Genomic DNA, 20922 nt, shown 5'->3' on the forward strand with positions numbered 1-20922 from the left:
TACATAGGCCTAAGTTTTGATTTGAAAGATGGTTTATATTTATTGTATGTATCGAATTATTTTGTTTGTTAATTTTGTAATAAAAAAAGCGACATTGAAGTGAGAAAAAAGATGAAAGGATGCTGAATGTTATATATTATATTATATTATATTATATTATATTATATTATATTATATTATATTATATTATATTATATTATATTATATTAATTATATTATATTATATTATATTATATTATATTATATTATATTATATTATATTATATTATATTATATTAATTATATTATATTAATTATATTATATTATATTATATTATATTATATTATATTATATTATATTAATCGTGACATTTGTGTAGATTTGAGCGCGGAACCATGCGCGAACTCTGGCCGAAGCACGTGCATGATAAACCGGGACCGGAAGTGTCCGCCGCGGAATGTGTCCCGTGTAGTCGCAGTGCAGAAGATGGAGTGTGTGAATAAAGCGGGGCATCTGATGAGTTTGGCGGCTCTACAGCAGCACGACCCCTACATTATCAAACTTCTGGACGTCACCGGACAGGTCGCGCTCTACACATTCAACTCCAAAGCGAACGAATGGGTGAGATTTCCAAACGCAGCGCGCGCATGACATTTAGCCTGCAGTGGCTAATGCTAATAATAACATCGTCACTAGCCCAGAGTCTCCTTTATGTGCCTAATGTGTGTTTGTATACATTCACAAACATCACACGACGGGGTTATGGCAGCGTGTGTGTTTGCTGGAACATCAGTGTGTCATTAATTAGCAGTGAACACCCAAATAAACATAGAAATTACCATCACCTTCTATAAAGTTGATATCTATGGAAGCTCGTTTACATCACGCAAAATGTTTTTTTTAAATCAAAATCATGAGATATAAAGTCAGACCTTCTGTCATGATTTCCACTTTCTATGACTTATGAATTAGTGTTATAATTTCTATTTATTTGTCATAATTCTGGCTTAGTATGTTATCATTTGGACTTTTTTATAATCATGGTTATAATTTTGACTGTTCATGTTATAATCATGTCTTACTATGTCATAATTTTGACATAAATAATGACGATTACTTGGTATGTTATAATTTCGACGTATTAATCATAATGGAGAGATAGCATGTTATAATCATGACTGTCATAATTTTGACCGTTTTTTATAATTATGGTTATAATTTTGACTGCTGTTATAATCATGACTTACTCATAATTTCGACTTATAATTACTCTTAATTTTGACTTATTAATCACAATGAAGACTTAGTACGTTATAATTGAATGTTTTTTTATTATTATGGTTATAATTTCGAAATCATAATCATGACTTAGTATATTCTAATTTTGACAGTTTTTTTTATAATTATGATTATAATTTTGACTGTTCATTTTATAATCATGACTTGGTATGTTACAATTTTGACTTATAAATCATAATGATGACTGTATGTTATAATTTTGACTGTTTATTATAATTATGGTTATAATTTTGTCTGTTCATGTCATAATCTTGACTTAGAATATCATTGTGACAATTTTTATAATTATGGTTATAATTTTGACTTATTAATCATAATGATGACTTAGTAGTTTGTTATAATTTTGACTGTTTGTTACACAGAAAGCAAGTAAAGAGCTCATTTAATAATAACTGAAGCTGTCGGTCAGTTCAGTGCGAGACTATTGAAGAACAATGGTAATCTATATTTAATAAGAGCAGAACATTTACATTTTCCCTATACTTTTTTTGGACATTACTGTTGTTAATAAAAGTTAATTTGCTCTGCATATCAATTAGTAAACCTTTGATATGTATACTGTATATTGCAAAAGATATGGTGTCCATTTATACTGTGGAATGGTCAGGGTTATTCACATGCTGAAAGTTTGGCACCCCAGGTAGCCACTCTACCAAGCCGCAAATATTTGACCTAAACAAAATAAAGTTAAAACTTGTTTTTAACAATTTCTTTGTCATGCAGATTGATTTTAAAGGGGGGGTGAAACACTCAGTTTCAGTCAATCTCATGCCAATCTTGAGTACCTGTAGAGTAGTATTGCATCCTTCATATCTCCGAAAAGTCTTTAGTTTTTTTCATATTTATAAAAGAAATATGGGCTGTACCGAGTCTTTCCGGAAAAAAACCAGCGGCTGGAGGCGTATCGAGTGGGCGGAGCTAAAGAATGATGAGCGCACACAAAGCGGTGACGTCCTCAAGCGTGGAGAAACCCATCGCTATCTCAGCTAATACAGATAATGATCCACAATCAAATCTGAGGGAGAAATAAATTGAACAGGAGAAACAGCAGCAGCAGGACGTCCGTCTCTGTGGTATGGACTGTATTTAGTGGCCTGTCAACATTTGTGTGTTTACTCGCAGTTTATGAGGACATGATTCGGTTTATGGACTATTGTATGCGACTAAACCTTAGAAGTAGCAAGCAAAACGGTTTTGCACGTCAGACTAGTGTAACGTTATACAGAACAACAATGGAGTCCGTTAGCGCATTTGAATGACGAAGCACGCGATCGTGTCGTTTACTGATGTTTACTCACGCGACGATAGCCGACAGCACAGACATTTGAAGCCGGCTGCTTCCAAAGCAGGACCGAAGCTTTATCGCTGGGACCGCTCCGTCAAAAACACACTTCTTTGGTATGATTTGGTGAAGTCCTGACAGCAGTGAACGGTGGAGATCCACTTTGAGACGCGACTGAAGCGATGCTGTGAAGCTTCCCGTCATTTCTGCGTTCAGATTGGTTCAAATGCAGCGCTGTCTTCCCAGAATGCTGTGCTGAAGCGTTGAAGTCGCTCGACGTCACCCATAGGAATAAAGTGGAGCGCGGCATGACAGAAGTGTTCACGGACGACTGGATCTGCACCTGAGAGACTGTTTACGGCGTGCATTTCCTCTCTCGCTCTAGTCACACACACCCTACCGGGAGAAGAGCCCGTACGGCCCATACAAGGACCTTCCGCTCTATTAACATCAAGCCGACCCATACTCGAAAAAAACTCTCTGAAACTTGTGAGAAACCGGAAGGAGTATTTTTAACACAGAAATACTCCATCAAACGTCCAACATTAGTTTTTGAAACTTTGTCTATGTTTAGGATGGGAATCCAAGTCTTTAACAGTGTAAAGCTCAGTATGCATGAAACAGCATTTCACCCCCCCTTTAAGTAGGAGGGGGGAAAAAATAGATTAAAATTGTAAATTGAATTTTTTGGCAAAAAATCTGGGATTTTTTTTTGGGGGGGGCCATATTGCCCAGCCCTACTGTTTGTTATAATTATGGTTCATGTCATAATCATGACTTGGTATGCTATAATTTTGACATTAATCATAATGGTGACTTACAATGGCATAATTCAGATTTCTCCTTGGGTGGTGAAAATGGGCTTCTCTCAGACTAAACTCATGAACTCAAAGGTGGTTTAAGTCGTATGTTTTTTTCCAGATGTGCCGTGGAGGTGATTGTAATGGTGACTTACAAGGTTGCAATATTGTCCTGTTTAACACTGTGAAGCTGCTTTGAAACAATCGTCATTGTAAAAGTGCGATATAAATAAAGTTGATTGATTGATTGATTGTGTGTTAGTATTGAGTGTGAGATCTGTTTAAAACTGACCCTTCTCTCTCCCTGTAGGAGAAGACTGAGATTGAAGGCACATTGTTCGTGTACGCCAGGTGAGCGTCGACTGACTGGAGCTGAAAGTGGTTGTGTTGGTCACATGTTAAACTGCTGGTCTGTCATGTGGTGTGTGTGTGTTTTTCCGCAGGTCGGCATCGCCTCATCATGGCTTCACAATTATGAACCGTTTGAGTACAGAAAACCTAGTGGAGCCGATCAATAAAGACTTGGAGTTCCAGCTCCAGGACCCTTTCCTACTGTACAGGAATGGCAACTGTGAGTACAGAAGCACAGACTGTTTTCATCCGTTATCTGCCGTGAGAAGAAACCCTGACCAGTCAACATTAACCCCATATAGCCTGCCGTATCTTATTTAAGACATTCATTTCTGAGGCCTCTGAATGATCAAAATGAAAGGTCGCCTGATTGATTTTTATCAAGTAAATGTAACAATAACTTTGATATTTTTAGTAATATTTCAACTGGATTCAAGCAGCTTAATGAGTTCACACTGCCCGATTTTAGCCCTGATTTTGACTCGCCGACAGGTTTACAAAATCGCAGACAACAGCTGAAATCATAGGCAAATTGGCTGCTCGTGCACGCGAGTGACAATCATGCAGTGTGAATGATCAAGACACGATCAGAGAGAATCACTGACGAGTCGACGTGAGATATTTGGCTAAATATCTGGAGCTGTCTGTGCTTCAAACTCCTGCTGTGTGAAATGAGTTCTGACTGAAAATTACATCGGCGATGACCGACAGCCAATGAGAGCGCGATATACAGGGCAGCGGGAGGTTCAGGGAGGAGTTATAGACCAGAATATCAGTGTTTTAATAGATATATTTACAAATACAAAGCCCAAACATGTGGACGTCCAGCCGCAGCAGCAGCACATTGCAAAATTATTTAATTTACCTCAAACTCTCTTTGCAGAACACAAGCCTTGCCCCCTGTGTCTCCCCAACAGTTTCCTCCGCAGTAATCTTTTTTTTATTTTTCTCCCTTTCGCTGCAAATCGGCGCACAGACAATTTGGATAGCAAACTTTCTGCAGTTTATAATTTTTAATAATTCCAGTCTCGCGTGAGAACTCCAGTCTGACGCGTGTGATCTCATGTTGTTTACTTGTGATATCGCACGAGTGTTTGGTTGGGAAACGTAGTTTGAGAGAGGGATAGGGAGAGGGAGACAGAGACATGCAGTGTGTATCATGAGTCAGAGTCCTGCAACGGGTCGGGTACCCGCGGGTATCCGCGGGTACCCGCATAAAAGTGGCTAAAACGGGTGGATTATGACATTTATAAAATTCGCGGGCGGATAATTAACTCTGTGCGGGCGGGTAGTAGCGCGGATGGGCGGATGAAGAATATGTGCAATATTTCTGTGGCAAAGTGAACGCGAGAGCGAGAGAGAGAGAGACCAGGGCGTGATTGTGAATGAGCGTCACCTGCGAGCCACACCGGTCTCGAGTTCTCTGAGGGAGCTCGGAAGCATATAAGGACGAGAGATCACCAGACCTGGATTTGACGTTGAGTTGTGTTTGTTTTATTATGCGTGTGCGCATGGGAGATGTCCATGAAGGGCTACTCACGTTACTTTCGTTTTGTTTGGTTAAAGTCTTTTAAATGTTCGCCGGTTCCCGCCTCCTTCTTCCCCCATCCAACATATTGTAGGCTATTACAATTTCTATGTCCAAATTACCATTACACATACACGCAACAATGATATACCATTTGACCCATCACGTCACCACCACTGCGACATTGAAACTTTAGTTGATGCCTCTCGTAGCGCAGAAGGAGCGAGCGTTGCAGGAGTAGCAATGGATGAAGTAAAAGTAAAAGTAAAAGCTGGTGAGTGGAGTAGCTATATGAAATTGTTGACAATGAGTCTTTAAAGGCACTTTTGCCTGTTTCATTAGCCCATTCATGACGCTGTTGATGTTGAGAGAGGTGTAGGATAAAAAAATAAAGCATTTTAATTTGAATGTTTTAGCGTGTGTGATTTATTGCGGGCACGGGTCGGGCAACGGGCCAAATATTAACGGGTCTGGGCGGGTACGGATTTAATTTTGAAATTTTCACGGGTCACGGGTCGGATCTGGTGCTAAACCTTGCGGGTACGGGCGGGGGCGGGTCTCCAAAAATGGACCCGTGCAGGACTCTGTAATGAGTATCAAATATGATCATCAAGGTTCATCTCTCAATCTTAATTGCGTTGCATTGCATTATGTTTTAAAATGACATAAAACTAAGCATTTAAATATCATCTTACTAAGGCATTATTAGCAGATATTGATTTTTCTTTTCATTTTATGTGAGTATCTGCTATATTTCATTGCTTTACATTACAAACATCAGAATTTCATCACTTTTTGTCCATCTGCATATTAATGAAACATGATATCTGAATATTTAACTAACACAATATCAGTGCCAACCTTGTTTGTTTTAATTTGCTTTAATATGTCATGTTCCAATCAAATCTCGGCTACATGATTGTTAATATCGCCGCAAAATGTCAACTATAATCACACAGCTCTGTATATACAGCTTATAGTGTATAACTATGCGAACGGTACACAGGAGGAATATACACCGATCAGGCATACCATTGTGTTGGTTCCCCTTTTACTGCCGAAACAGCCCTGACCCATCAAGACATGGACTCCACTAGAGCCCTGAAGGTCTGGCACCAAGATGTTAGCAGCAGATGCTTTAAGTCCTGTAAGTTGTGAGGTGGGGCCTCCATGGATCGGACTTGTTTGTTCAGCTCATCCCACAGATGCTCGATTGGATTGAGATCTGGGGAATCTGGAGGCCGAGTCGACGACTCAAACTCGCTGTTGTGCTCCTCAAACCATTCCTGAAGCATTTGTGCTTTGTGTCAGGAGCATTATCCTGCTGGAAGAGCCACAGCCACCAGAATACCGTTTCCATGAAAGGCTGAACATGGTCTCAGCAATGCATAGGTAGGTGGAGCGTGTCAAAGTAACATCCACATGGATGGAGGACCCAAGGTTTCCCAGCAGAACATTGGCCAAAGCATCACACTGCCTCCGCCGGCTCGCCTTCTTCCCATAGTGGTCATCACAATTTAGCCCTTGTCAAACTCGCTCAAATCCTTACGCTTGCCCATTTCTCCTGCTTCTAACATATCAACTTTGAGGACAACATGCATACTTGCTGCTTAATATATCCCACCCACTAATCAGTGATATTCACTTCACCTCATAATGTTATGCCTGATCGGTGTATGCTATACAGCAAATCATAACTGCTTGATTGCTTGCAAAATGTAATTATATTATCACCCAGCTCTATTCTGCTCAAAGCAACTATAAGGCATGGAGACATTATAATGATCATCATCTCTGTGTGTGTGTCAGTGGGCATCTACAGTATCTGGTTCTACGATAAGGCTGACTGCCAGCGGATCGCACAGCTCATGCTACAGTGAGTATCAGTGTTTTACATTAATCAGCATGAGTGAACTCGCCCTGAAACCCAGCTCAATGATCCGACTGCTTTAAATGAGTAATGCGTTTATCTAGAGATGCTTGTGTTTGTGTGTAGGATTGTGAAGCAGGAGGCGTTGCGAACGCAGCGTGTGTCCCCCGACAGAGGCTCGAGCGGCAGGACGAACGGCTGTGTTCAGACCAAACCCACAGATATCCTGGAGCTGCTCAGCAAAGCTAAAGAAGAGTATCAAAGGGTATGACGGACCTCCTGTCTCAGTTCCCTAATGTGGTTTACTTTCACTGCTCTGATTTAAAGCACACAGACCTGGGGCTGGCTGCGTAAAGTACTTAACTAGTCTTAAAAGGTTTTTTCTTTAAGACTGGTCCTAACTTTTTACAGTTAATTACATTAAAAGGTAGATTTGTCTAATTTGAACGGGAAATGTAAGACTGACTACCTCTTAACTAACTGCTAGTTGGCCAAACTAGTTCTTAAAGGGTTAGTTCACCCAAAAATGAAAATCCTGTCATTAATTTCTCACCCTCACGTGGTTGGACACCTGTAAGACCTCCGTTCATCTTCACACACAGATGGAGATCAACACTATTAGTGTTGAAATCCGATGGCTCAGAAAGGCCTTCATTGACACCAATGTCATTTCCTCTCTCAAGACCCATAAAGGCACTAAAGACGTCGTTACAAAGCCCATCTCACTACAGCGGCTCTACAATCATTTATGAAGAGGCCAGAATAGAGTTAGTGCGCAAAAACACTAAATAACGACTTATATAGTGATGGCCGATTTTAAAACAAAGCTTCGAACTGTAATGAATCATTAATCGATTCACTTATTCACAACGGTTCGAAGCTTTGTTTTGAAATCGGCCATCACTATATAAGTCGTTATTTTGTTTTTTGCACACAAAAACTATTCTTGTGTGTTTGTGTTCATAGAGTCAGTCGACAGAGAGAGATGTTCAGGTGAGCTGTGTGGGACAGGAGAAGAGAGAGGACATCTCAGCAGCTCAACATGAGAAGGTATGGCTGATCACACTCGCTCTCTGAAGGCATCTTTACACCGCAACAGAAACCCAATCTAAAGCCGCATAAAATAACAAAAATTTGTTTCAAATTACCAAAACAAGCACGCCCCTATCCCAAAAGGGTCTCGCCCCTATTTTGATAGCGCCGCCCCACACATATGTAACCCAGAGGCATCAACGGCTGTGGCAAAATCTGTGTATCTAATCCAGGTCGAATATTCAATGAAAAAGTCATCCCTTCTGTCACAAAAACACAAACCGTTCTCATGAACAACTCGATAGTACACGAGCAAGACAGTCCATCTAACAACATATTACAATTATGACTGGATAAGGGTTATATAGATCATGAAAAGAGTAAGCAAACATATATTAGGAGTACATTTAATCATTTAGCAGACGCTTTTATCCAAAGCGACTTACAAAAAAGGGGAGAGCAATAGAAGCAACGAAACAAACAAGGCCAACAACCTGTAAGAGCTGTAAGAAGTCTCAATTAATTAGCACAGTACACAATTATTATTATTTTTTTATTGTTTTATAGCCATCTACAATAGCCACCTACAACAAAAACTCACGTACGCAAAATACAGAACACTGGATTTTGATAGCCATGATAACAACCCATTAGGACTAAGGCTGTTGCCCCAGCTGTTGTCGTTAATGCAGATTCAGTAGTATAGTATCTTACTTGTCAGAGACATTGAATGATGCTTGAATGTGTCGTGTGTTTTGAATAATGACGTGCACAGAGCGAGAGTGAGCGCTCTTCTCACCATCAATAGTAGACACGCCCCTTACCTGCTGATTGGCTACAAGTCTGTTATTCCACTCGGCCTGTGTCCTTTTTCTAAAACGGTTTTGAAATAACACTTATCCCACCTTTAATGCATTAAAATCGCGGGAGGCAAGGCAAGTTGATTTATACAGCACATTTCATACACAATGTCAATTCAAAGTGCTTTACATAGAAATGAATTAAAATAGTGATAACATATGCATAAGAAAAAGAATACCATGTATAAAAATAGAAACCGTTGTAAAGAGAATTAAAAAATAAATAAATAAATAAAGATAATATTGTGATAAATAGATCCCTATCTGTCTGATTTTAAATTCGGGTACTCCTGTCTGAGATGGAGCAGGTTCGCAATGTCTCCATGGACCAGAGAAACAATGCTTTGAACATTACTAATTTAAAACTACAGTTTTAACACATTGTTATAAGTTAATACAAAAAAATGCAATAATATATTCAATTTTTTTTCATTATTTTCTTCCCATTTTAAATTATATATTATTACGGGTAACTTAGATCACCGCAGGATTAAAAGTGGTCGAAGTTTTTTCAAAGTACAGAAGTCACTTTGGAGCAGTCACAACAAATGAACAATGATAGCGTATCAGGTAGGACAGAAAATATCAAATATAGTTCTCAAAGAGATTATTTTTGGAATATAATGTTGCAATGCACAATCAGAGTGACTGACTGGGTTAAGCATTTACCGTATCTGAGGGGAAATGAAATCAGTGCGTTGATCTGCCAGTCTCTTCAAACGAAGATTACAAACGGCCAACTCCAATCATTACACACGACAGTGGTTTGCTTGACGATGTGAGTACAGGACTCTTTTACTTTAATTCCTTGATGGTTTGTTTGTCTTCTGCTTAGTTTAAGGCGGCACAAGTTTGTGTTTCCTTTACACTGAATCCAAACCGTATCAGCATCACCTTTGATATTAGGGACCGAGGTGGGTCAGACCCGGCATATTTTAAGTCAGCTTTAATGCGGCATTGCGTCTTTACCAGTGTTGCCACAGTTACTTTGAAAAAAGTAATCTGATTACTGATTACTCCATTAAAAAGTAACTTAGTTACTTTACAGATTGCTTGATTTTAAAAGTAACTAAGTAAGATTACAAGTTACTTTATTAGTTACATTCAGCAGTTTCCGACGTCACCCCTGCCGCCTCAACATAGAAATGACGACCGGTTTTGGCAATACTCACTTTATTGGAAGTGCATTTTAACAGTAACGGGAACAATGTATCTCCTGACATTTTAAGTTGAAATTTTAAAAATATTTCCTGAAAAAATTCTCTCCCCGAAACGCAAAAAGAAAGCAAAACTACATTTTTACTAAGAAAAATGACTAAAATAGTAACTCACAGTCACTTGGATAAATTACTTAAATCTGATTACTGGTTTGAAAATAGTAACGTGTTAGATTACTTGTTACTGGAAAAAAGTAGTCAGATTAGAGTAACGCGTTACTGGCATCACTGGTCTTTACACTGAATTTTGAGCAGACACAGAGCCACTTTAAGCCGCTTTCACACTGCACGTCGGACCCGCAATATTCCCGGAGCATTGCCGGGTCGCCTTCTGTGTGAAAGCAACCACGTCCCGGGATTGATTACCGAATTCGACCCGGGTCGGGGACCTAGTAATATTGCGGTATTCGACCCGGGACGAGCGCTGTGTGAACAAAAGCCGAAACTAATGCCACAACGTGTACGTAGTTATCGTGCGACTCCTAGAGCTTGTTTTTTCAATAACACAACCCTGCAGTGCCAGAAGAGCTCGCCGGTGTTTTAAACGCAGAGAGTGTTCGTATACAAAAGAAACTAAAATTAAACAAGCAGAAATGTGTGCAAACTGGACACAAGTCGAGACCACGGAGCTCCTTACTATCCGCGCTGAAGCTGAGATCGCTCGCCGTTATACGTCACATCAGGATGTCACGTGTCAACTCGACCCGGGGCCGTTAAGCGTTGTGTGTGAAAGCGCACATATTACGGTATTTCGCTGGCAGTGTGAATGGACCAAATCTAGCGGCCCGGGAACAAATGCCGGGTCGCATTATCCGTGTATTTGCCGGAATCGCAGTGTGAAAGGGGCTTTAGAGCCGCCTTTACTCGGCTGTGTAAAGATGCCTTAACAGCATGTCTAAAGTCTGTCTCTGTTTGTTTCTACTCCACAGTCCAGTCACTCCGTAGTGAAGCAGATCACAGTGGAAGAGCTTTTCGGCAGCTCTTTTACCAAAGAACCGGCCCAGTCAGCAAACTCCGCTGCTGGGGAAAGCGTGCGCGGGCTGACGTACGGCCCTACGCCTGCCTCCGTGGAGCCTCTCCGCGCTCCTCGCCTCTCCTCTGACCCCGGAGGACCAGCGCTCGTCTCGCTCTTCCAGGGCTGCGGCGGCCGAGACCCAAGAACGGCTGCTTCCAGTGCGGAGGAGAGCGGGTCCAACGGGCACTCCGTACGGCGAGGTTCGGCTGGGCCGCTTCCTCCTTCATATATGAGTCCTCTCTCAGATGGTCATGGGATGGCCGTGTCACTGCCAGGGTTCATGCCCAGCCCGCTAGTCACGCCACAGAGCTTCAGAGAATCTGGCTGCAAAGTGGCAGGGCCCTTCACAGGAAAGGCTGCAGCATCGGCTCAGGTGAATACGCCAAGCAAAGGTTTCATGGTATGTACTTGGATTAAACATGTATTGTATGTGTGTGTGTATAAACACTGATGTATTAAATAGAGCAAACACCTTTAAAAAGTAGCTTGATGCTTCAAGTCAAGATTGTATCATTCATTCAAAAGACACTGATTCATCCAGTAATGAAACAAGTGAAGTATTTATGAGTGAGTCATTGAATCATTCACTTGATAGATTCATTCAAAAACGCTGATTCATCCAGTAATTAAACAAGTGAAGCCTTTGAGTAAGTTATTGAATCATTCACTCGAGATTTGTTTAGAAAAGGCTGATTCATCCAGTAGTGAAACAAGTGAAGTCTTTATGAGTGAGTCATTGAATCATGCACTCAAGAGATTTGTTCAAAAACGCTGATTCATCCAGTAATTAAACAAGTGAAATCTTTGAGTGGGTCATTGAATCATTCACTCAAGAGATTTGTTCAAAAAGGCTGATTGATTCATCCAGTAATGAAATGAGTGAAGTCTTTATTAGTGAGTCATTGAATCATTCACTCAAGAGATTTGTTCAAAAACGCTGATTTATCAGGTAATTAAACAAGTGAGGTATTTATGAGTGAGTCATTGAATCATTCACTCAAGAGATTCATTCCAAAACACTGATTCATCCAGTAATGGGCCAAGTGAAGTCTTTATGGAGTCATTGAATCATTCTGTCATTTATTAGTGGAATCATTGAATCATTCATTCAAAAATGCGGATTCATCCAGTAAGGCCCTGTTTCAAATGGCACACTTGCACTTTTGGTCTTGTGGATTTACAATGGTTACCGTGTGCACGTGTCCGCTGAGTCCATAAGACCATAGAGTGTCCAATTCATAATTTTAGTTTGCAGAAGGGTGCTCGCGTGTGCCCCCCTTTTCAGTCTATATGTGCGCTTTTGGACTCGTAGGAAGACCTCGAGGGTTTAGGGTGCCATTTTGGGACAGAGCCCAAGTGTAGTTTTTTAAGAGTGAGTCATTGAATCATTCATTCGAGAGATTTGTTTAAAAATGCTGATTCATATTTTTGCATAATATTGAGTTTATATATCACTGCATTTTTATTCATTTTGATAAACAGCAATGGAAAAAATTTAATGAATTTACACGAGCCAGTAATAAATAAAAGGTTGTCGTCAGGATCTATGCAAAGTATTTTGCTAATCAGAAAATGAATTACAAAGCTTTGAAATGTCTTGTTTTTGCACAAGGCAAGCTTGTCTAATCTAAACTGTCTTCCTCTCTTTGGCTCAGAGTAAAGAGGTCAATGCTTTCTCACCGTCCCCGTCTCTGGTCAAACCCATTCCGGTAAGTTCACTCTTAAAAACACTGGCAGGCTTTGAGACCTGAGATTGCTTCTGTGATTGGCTGAAGTGGTGTGTGTGTGTGTTGTATTTGCATTACCAACGGTCGCTCATGTAGAATACTTCAATAGTCCTAATTCATTAACGTTAGAGCTAGGTTAAAGGCCTCAATACACTTCAAGTAAAATCCAATATCAAACTGGTGTGACATTTTAAACAGAATCCGGCCAAAACACAGTTCGTTTGGAGTTTGAAACCGCTTCAGGCTGCCATTGGTCCATCACAGGTGGGTGTGGCTCTGAGGCTCCGCCTTTGACGTGGAAATCTGATCCGGTTAATTTCTTCTGTTTAGTCCGTCGAGTGGAAACATGGCGTTGGGATGTACACTAATGGTAGATCCTGGGCCTAAAATTAACTTCTGGCCACAGCTGCCATTGACTGTACCGGCCATTAAATATTTTTTACCAGCCATGAAACTGTATTGGCAGTAATGACACCAACATTTAGATATCAGTGAAAATTAAAGGTGCACTACATAACTTTTTTCCGTCTGCTAGAGGTCACCTATTCAAAACAAAGGTGTAGTTTGATGACGCCACGTTTGAGCGCAGAATCTTGGGACATGTGGTCTTCACCTCACAGCCGGTGGGAAAGAACCGGGATAGGACTCGAGCAGAAATCATGCTGATGGATGAGATTATTAACGTTACTGTAGTGAAGCAGAGCAGGAGCGAGTGTTGAGGAGCTGAGCACGGCTGCTGGAGCGATTGTTAATGAGATGAACAACACACGCCTCACGAGCAGCGGGACTTTTATTATGCCACAGTCGCCGCCGCCATTTCCTCTTCTCCGCTCATGAGTGTGTGAGGAACGCAGCTCTGCTGATCATATTACACACATCTGAGGCCCCGTCCACACGGATCCGGCGTTTTAGAAGCAGGAATCCGATATTTTTTGAAACCGGGTCCCAAAGTGGGTAAATCTGAAAACGATCACCTTCCGTCTTCGTGTGCACAGTGAATCCGTATATTTTCTGAAACGGTGATGTCATCACACTACGTCCGGCACGGTGATAGAGTTTAGGGATACAACTACGGGCACTGGGCATGCGCACATCAATATCGCGTCATTTAATTAACGTATCTGCATTATTGTATTAATGCCTACACCTACCCCATGTTTAGGGTCGGGGTAGGTGTAGGCATTAATAAAACACATCTGTTAAGTAGCAAATGTATTTATTGTTATTTTATTGTGAGATTTTGCCTCACCTCCTCTTCTTCCAACTCTCCAACTCTTCTTCTCCGTTTTTAGTGTATTTCTGTGGCAGAATTACAGCGCCACACACTGGCCTGGCATGCAAACTACATCGTTTTTAGTCCGTTTTCTTAATCTCGTGTGGACGCAGATATTTCTTGAAACGAGGGGAAAAAAAGATTGGATTGGGAAAGCGCTGGCTTCATGTGGACAGGGCCTGAGTGTGTTGAGATTAGGTATGTGCCGATATAAATTTTTCATTTTGCGATTAATTGCGAAGCTTTTATCGTGGTATATACGATATTATCATGATATTGAAATAAGTTGCAAAAAAAGTGTTGTCATAGCATAACAGCTTTAAGAACTATTTTTGTAAGAACAAAAATAACTGAATGCTTAAATACAATAGTGCACCAAAAATATATACAGCTCTGGAAAAAAATTAAGAGAAATCAATATTTAGTGGTCTCGGGATTTTTTCCAGAGCTGTAAAAGTACAATTTTCAAACAGATTAAAGTGCAAAAGAATTCGGCTATAAAGAACAACAGGTAACAAATTATATAAGGTCTCATTTAATGCATTAACTAAGATTGAGCAATAGCTACATTTGGTACAGAAAGTATGATGTTTTTTGTAATGTTAGTTAAGAAATACTGATCATTGTTAGTTTTATCTTTGGTCCATTAAAAAAAGTTATTAATTATTATTAAACAGTAACCAAGAAATTAACATTACTTAGAATAATTAATTAAAGTATTTTTCATTGTCAGTTTGGTAATAATCAATTAACATGTTAACTAATGAAGTCGTATGTCTTTTGGACAAATAATCCAAAATATTCTAATCATAAGGGCGTGTTGTAGTCCAGATTAAAACATAATGTTCAAGTGTGAAAATAAATAGCCTATTAAGTCTTTAAGTATTAAGTATTTGGTGCTGTGATGAACAACATTGAGATTACAAAAAACGAACGGCTGTTTTAAAAACTTCTTCACTAGCGGTTGCTTTAGTTTGCGGGGTTACCGGGGTAACCACTGCATTCTGCCGTTCATCAGCGCCCTCTGCTGTCACTGAGCGGCACTTCAGCAGCGCGTCTCCTTCACCGGTTCAGTCATGTGCAGACGCACGTTAGGCTTGTTTATATCGGAGTGTGTGTCCCTTTGACGCAGAATAGTGGTGTTGAGCATTTATACGGTTGATGGGCAAAGTATTCTTGAGTGCATTATAACATTTTTAATTATTGTTAATAAATAATTATTTACGATATTTTGAAGTGCCCACGATAACAATATTGTGCATATTCATTATCGTGATAAATCGCATTACCGAAAATCGGCAAATGCCTAGTTGAGCTGATGTTCTGACGCTACTCTGTGTGTTCGCTCAGCGGCTGCGGTGACATTTGTTCACACCGCTAAGAGTAAAGCTCTTCTGCAGAATAAAACCGTAACCGAGGGTAACGCGGATATGATGTCATCAACAGGCCACGCCCTCACACGTCCTGGTTCATTGGGTAACATATCAATTTCTCACGATTTACAAATAGTTGGAAACATTTGTGATATTGTAAGAACTCAACTGAACTATATATATTACAAAGTGCACCTTTAACAATCCAATTGTATATTCTAACTTTCAATACCATTAGCTAAAACTACCAGCCTATCTAATATACATTTAAAACATCACAGACAAGTAAACAGTCAGTAATAAAATTAGAACAAATAATCAAATTACATGCAAAAGCACAAAAATACAACAACAATATGACAAAGATACAAATGAAATCAACAGGTTCAGTTTTCAGGGTTTTAAGGGAGCTCTGACAGTAGTTTCCAGGTACAGAAACGTAATAAAGTAATCAAATGGAAAATAACGCTGCATAGTCTTCACTGTAAAAATAAGACATCCTTATTAATTAATCCTTATTAAAGTTACAAGAGTTATTCAGTTTAAGGGTTAGTTCACCCAAAACTGAAATGTCTGTCATTAACTCCTCTCCCTAATGTCGCTCCACACCCGTAAGACCTCCGTTCATCTTCACACACAGTTTAAGATATTTTATATTTAGTCCGAGAGCGTATGCAAGTGTATGCACACTATACTGTCCATGTCCAGAAAGGGAATAAAAACATCATCACAGTAGTCCATATGAGACATCAGTGGGTTAATTAGAGTCTCTTGAAGCATCCAAAATACATTTGGGTCCAAAAATAACAAAAACTACGACTTTATTCAGCATTGGCTTCTCTTCTGGGTTTGTGTTCAAGCCTCAAATAAAGATTCAAACGGTTATGAGTCAGTGAATCGATTCATGATTCGTATCGCCAATGCCATGTGATTTTTCTCTCTCTCTCTCTCTCTCTCTCTCTCTCTCGCTCTCTCGCTCTCTCTCTCTCTCATATGAAGGCGGGGCCAGTTGTCCAGGGGGAGGAGTCTTCATTGCTACTGTCTCCCAGTGTATTTCAGCATTCCATCTCCAAGACAACAGAGCCAGCCAAAAACCCCGCCTCTCCGACGTCGCCCAGCTCCGCCCCCTTTCCCACAGCAGACCTGCCCTCTGCCCTGTACAGTCGCTCGCAGCTGCAGGAAACGCTCATACATCTCATCAAGGTACACACTCACACACACACGCTCACAAACCAACTGGGTGCAGCTTCATACTCTTCACTTCTGTCTTCGTTTGTTTGCAGAATGACGCACATTTCCTCAGTGCAATCCACGAGGCCTACGTACAGAGCATCTCTAAAGGCTTCAACAACATCAAGCTATAGCCACAGTCTCCACAACATGAGTGTGACTGCACACACACATCGACTGACTACTGGACAACCGCCCCGTCCACACACACCTGAAGGATGATGTCCCACTCCCAACAAATCCTGGAATCCTAATTCATCCCGTTTCCCACTTGCATTATTTCAATTATGTTAAGGGACTTGTGCAATAAGAAGCGTTGAATAATTGCTACGACATATGGATATTGATCCCAGTCTCAATAGTGTTTTACTGTTAAACCAGTATGTGTGAGCATTGAAATTCTCAGCGGATTCGGATTTTGAAGACATTGAGAGTAGGATTGTTCCCTCTTTTCGTTTAAACTCGCTTATTTCATTTGGGCCTGAAGATGACCAGTGCATAAATTAAAGATTAGTCGTCATGCGTCGTGTTCTCTGGAGCCATGTATTGCTTTTTATTTTAATTGCAGACGGTAATATGAAATATTTCGTGGTTTATTTAAAGTCAGATGGATCAAATCATCATTTGTGTTCCTGAACTAATCCACTAGTTTAGTCTCTGTATGTCTGTGTAGACAACGAGATCATTTAACAGGTGTGTTTAATTGAATTTAATTTCACCATTAAAAGTTATGAAATTGTTGCTGCCGCACTAAATAGTTCATGTTTTGTTTGTTTGACAGGAATTGTATTTTTAATACACACCAGGCTTATGTACTTACATTGGGATTTCGTAAACGCAGTTTTTGTACAGTTTGCTTTTGATTGTCGTAGAGTATTTTAAAACCTCACAAACTGAAGTTGATACGCACGGCTACTCTCATCACACGCAACGCTTTACATGAAATCTCAACAGGATTCTGTTACTACGGTTTGTCTTTTGAGTTAATGTGCAAATAAACTGCTGCCATCCTTTAGATCTGTTTGTGTTGTATTACATGAAAATCTGGCCCCGTTCTTGCCTCTCGTCTGGATGTTTAGAGCCCTTTTGCACTCGGTCACTTTGATGTAAAGATGTGTGTTGTGTTTGTGATGTATTGGTGCGAGCGCAAGCTTTCCGTTCCCAGATAAATCAGTGCTACAATCTTTTCTGTGTTTATTATCGTCACTCCTCAAATATAGTGAAGAGTGGGGTAAGTTGACCCGCTCTCTTTATCTTGGTGACTGTACACTTTTAATTGTCATGTGATCATATGTTTAGGAACCAGCCATCATTTCTGCCAGACTGAACAGGAGAAGCACATAGAGGAGTGGAAGGCACACATTTACATTTGAAGATTTGCTTTTTGGCTCGTCAAAATAAGATTTTTAGCATGACTGATCTAGAAATATTTATGATACGCATTGGTGATTTAGCAATGTATAAAACCATGCTAATCATTACATCAATAATAGCCTGAATTGATAAGCAAGCTAAATGTATCCAAAATGGCAGCTATGGGGCAAAGTGAGTCAAATGCTGTGGGGTAAATTGAGCCAGTTTTAACTTACTCCACTATAAGGCACTGTAGTTGAGTTACATCTCTGAAGGATAAACTGGTGTAATCTCAATGTAGTTACATAACTGTTTATCATTTTAGTTTGAGTTTATTTGATCGGAACGATGCACAAGGACAGCAAATCCTGCTCGGATAATGACCAGAAAGAACCAAAGGAAATTTGATATTGAAGGTGTTTTTAAAAGAGGTAAATTATCTCTACAGTAGTTTCACATGGGTTTGATCCATATTCAGGTAGATGCTCCGTTTACACCCAGATGGTGCAACTTACCCCTAACCTGGGGTAAACTGAGCCACCGGAACACTTTTTAATTTTTTTTTATAAGAAGCCATATTTTCAGAACCCTTTTTCATAGATGTATTCTGATCATTAAAATGACATCCTGACATTACTTTAGATACTTTCATTCCACTTCTGCCTTATCTTCCCTTACTGGAGGACGAAGAAAAAACTGGCTCATCTTACCCCACTCTCCGTTCTTATATATATAGATATATATATAGATATATATAATATAGATATAGATTTTTTTTCTGTGTGGAATTGATTGGATGGCTGTGGTTTGCTATTGGTGGATCTCATGTGAGTGACATGTTGCCAGTAAACACGTCATCAGAGAAGAGAGGCAAATTAATTAAAACAAAATCACAATGAGTACACAGATAATAAATCCGGCAATTTTTCATTTAAAAAAAAAATCCCTTCTTTCGGCGCCATACACACTCCTATCCAGTTAGTGGCAGTAATGCACTTTTGCTGGTTTGCCAACCGTTGTTTTTGGTGCTGAATTTGGGTGAATATGTCAAAGAGGTGCGTTCTCGGTTGTCCTCCAAACAAAACCCTGTTCAGTGTCCCAAAAGAGCGCGCTGGATACGGGCCCGCTGGCGGGAGTTCATGCACTTTGAAGAGGAAGGACTGACGGTGAACTCACGGCTGTGCTCGAGGCATTCACCACAGACTGCTTCCAGAATTTAACACAGTACGAAATGGGCTTCGCGAAAGTGCGCGTGCGTGCGTGCGTGTGTGTGTCCATCTTTATTAATATAATGCATGGTTCATTCCTGAGATTCGGTGCCTGTGTTCCCAGCAAAGATCATGATATTGCTGCCTTAAGATGATGAACAATATCAATTTTAAAACGGTCTTAGTCACAAATAACACTATTTGTATTCTAAGCACATTACAATTTTTTTTAATAACCATTATTGCCTTTTAAACATTGCCATATTTCCTCTGTCCCCAATCCTGTGTATCCCCGATACATATAGGTAACTCAATTTTTTTTTACAAGTCAGTAAATCATTTATTTTATTTATACGTATCAGTTATTAAATATGTTTTAGCTTGTCCTAAAACAACTTGTCTTTGTTCACCGTTAATATTGTGTCTGTCCTGTTGTTATTTTTCCACCCCGTTAATATTTTGTACATCCTGTTATTATTTTGCCCACCCTATTATCATACATAATATTTTCTGATTATGTATTACCTGATATGCTTTTAAAGGAGCGAAGGAGTTGTGTAAGATAACGTACACAGTGCCCATACGTTTTTGAAACTGTTGTTCATGTCCCAGAGCCATAGAAACAGAGAGTTGCGACACTCTCTGATCTCGCCGCCACGGTGTCACGTGCTTCATAGAGGAAATACAGTAGATTCACTATATTTGCAGCAATTTCTGGAAAATATTAAAACAATATGTGCATCAACTTCGACTAGGCTTTACAGTAGCAGTTTATTCACAACGTTAATATTTTTCTTGAGTGATATGGTTATTTTATTTTTATTTATTTTTTATTACTACGCGAGTAGCTACATCATGATTTTACAGTGTTGAGTGTTGTAGCCAATCACGGGCATTTCTGTTGAAAATAATGACCAATCATATGCTTAATTTACCTTGAAGATAATCCCCTCAGTATCGATCAAAACAAGTTGTATACGGTCTCAAAACGCTGAATGAATTTAGTGCAAGTTTACATCTCTTCTCTCTCATTACCTACACATCCTCTCATAAACAAAACAAAGACACGATTTAAATAGATTTAGCCTATTGGGAATTTTAGTCAGATGTTTTTGATTTCATTAGAATTTGTGATGTTAATTAGCCTATTTTAACACTTAAAGTAACAAAAATAGAGATAAAAATAGTGTTATATTAGTGATTTGATCATCTATAGCTAAAATTCACTCAAAAGAAAATAAATGGTAAACTGCTAGACTAACTAAAAATTGTCAATGCACTAATTGCTGCTTCCATACTCTTCATTTCCATAAGTTGCTTTGGATAAAATGTAATTGTACATGTATAAAATAATAGCTGAAATGTTTAATGTATAAAAATATTACGATCATTGTCTTTTAATGTAGATATTTTTGCATATTCTAAATTTTATACTAAGCTTGTATTTTCTACAACGGAAGTAACTTGACATAGGCCAATGTGTTATGTACAATGACTAATAATGTAAATGTGCAGTTTCTGTAC

At 39.5% G+C, this 20922-nt stretch overlaps 1 protein-coding gene across 2 annotated transcripts; it reads left to right on the plus strand.

Annotated features, from left to right (window-relative positions):
• The first annotated feature begins 419 nt into the window (after positions 1-419).
• dcp1a (decapping mRNA 1A) lies at positions 420-17852 on the plus strand. Of its 2 annotated transcripts, XM_067412940.1 has the most exons (10): positions 420-601; positions 3672-3712; positions 3805-3932; positions 7050-7116; positions 7237-7375; positions 8077-8160; positions 11149-11607; positions 12890-12943; positions 16607-16810; positions 16891-17852. In XM_067412940.1, the coding sequence occupies exons 1-10, from the start codon at positions 467-469 to the stop codon at positions 16969-16971; spliced, it is 1392 nt and encodes a 463-aa protein (XP_067269041.1). In that variant the 5' UTR covers positions 420-466; the 3' UTR covers positions 16972-17852. The 2 variants fall into 2 exon arrangements, with proteins under 2 accessions (XP_067269041.1, XP_067269040.1); XM_067412939.1 differs by lacking the exons at positions 420-601; positions 3672-3712 and having other exon boundaries at positions 3773-3932; positions 11149-11634.
• The last annotated feature ends 3070 nt before the right edge of the window (positions 17853-20922 follow it).

Source organism: Pseudorasbora parva, chromosome 13 (genome assembly GCF_024679245.1).
Source record: "Pseudorasbora parva isolate DD20220531a chromosome 13, ASM2467924v1, whole genome shotgun sequence".
Taxonomy (NCBI): domain Eukaryota; kingdom Metazoa; phylum Chordata; class Actinopteri; order Cypriniformes; family Gobionidae; genus Pseudorasbora; species Pseudorasbora parva.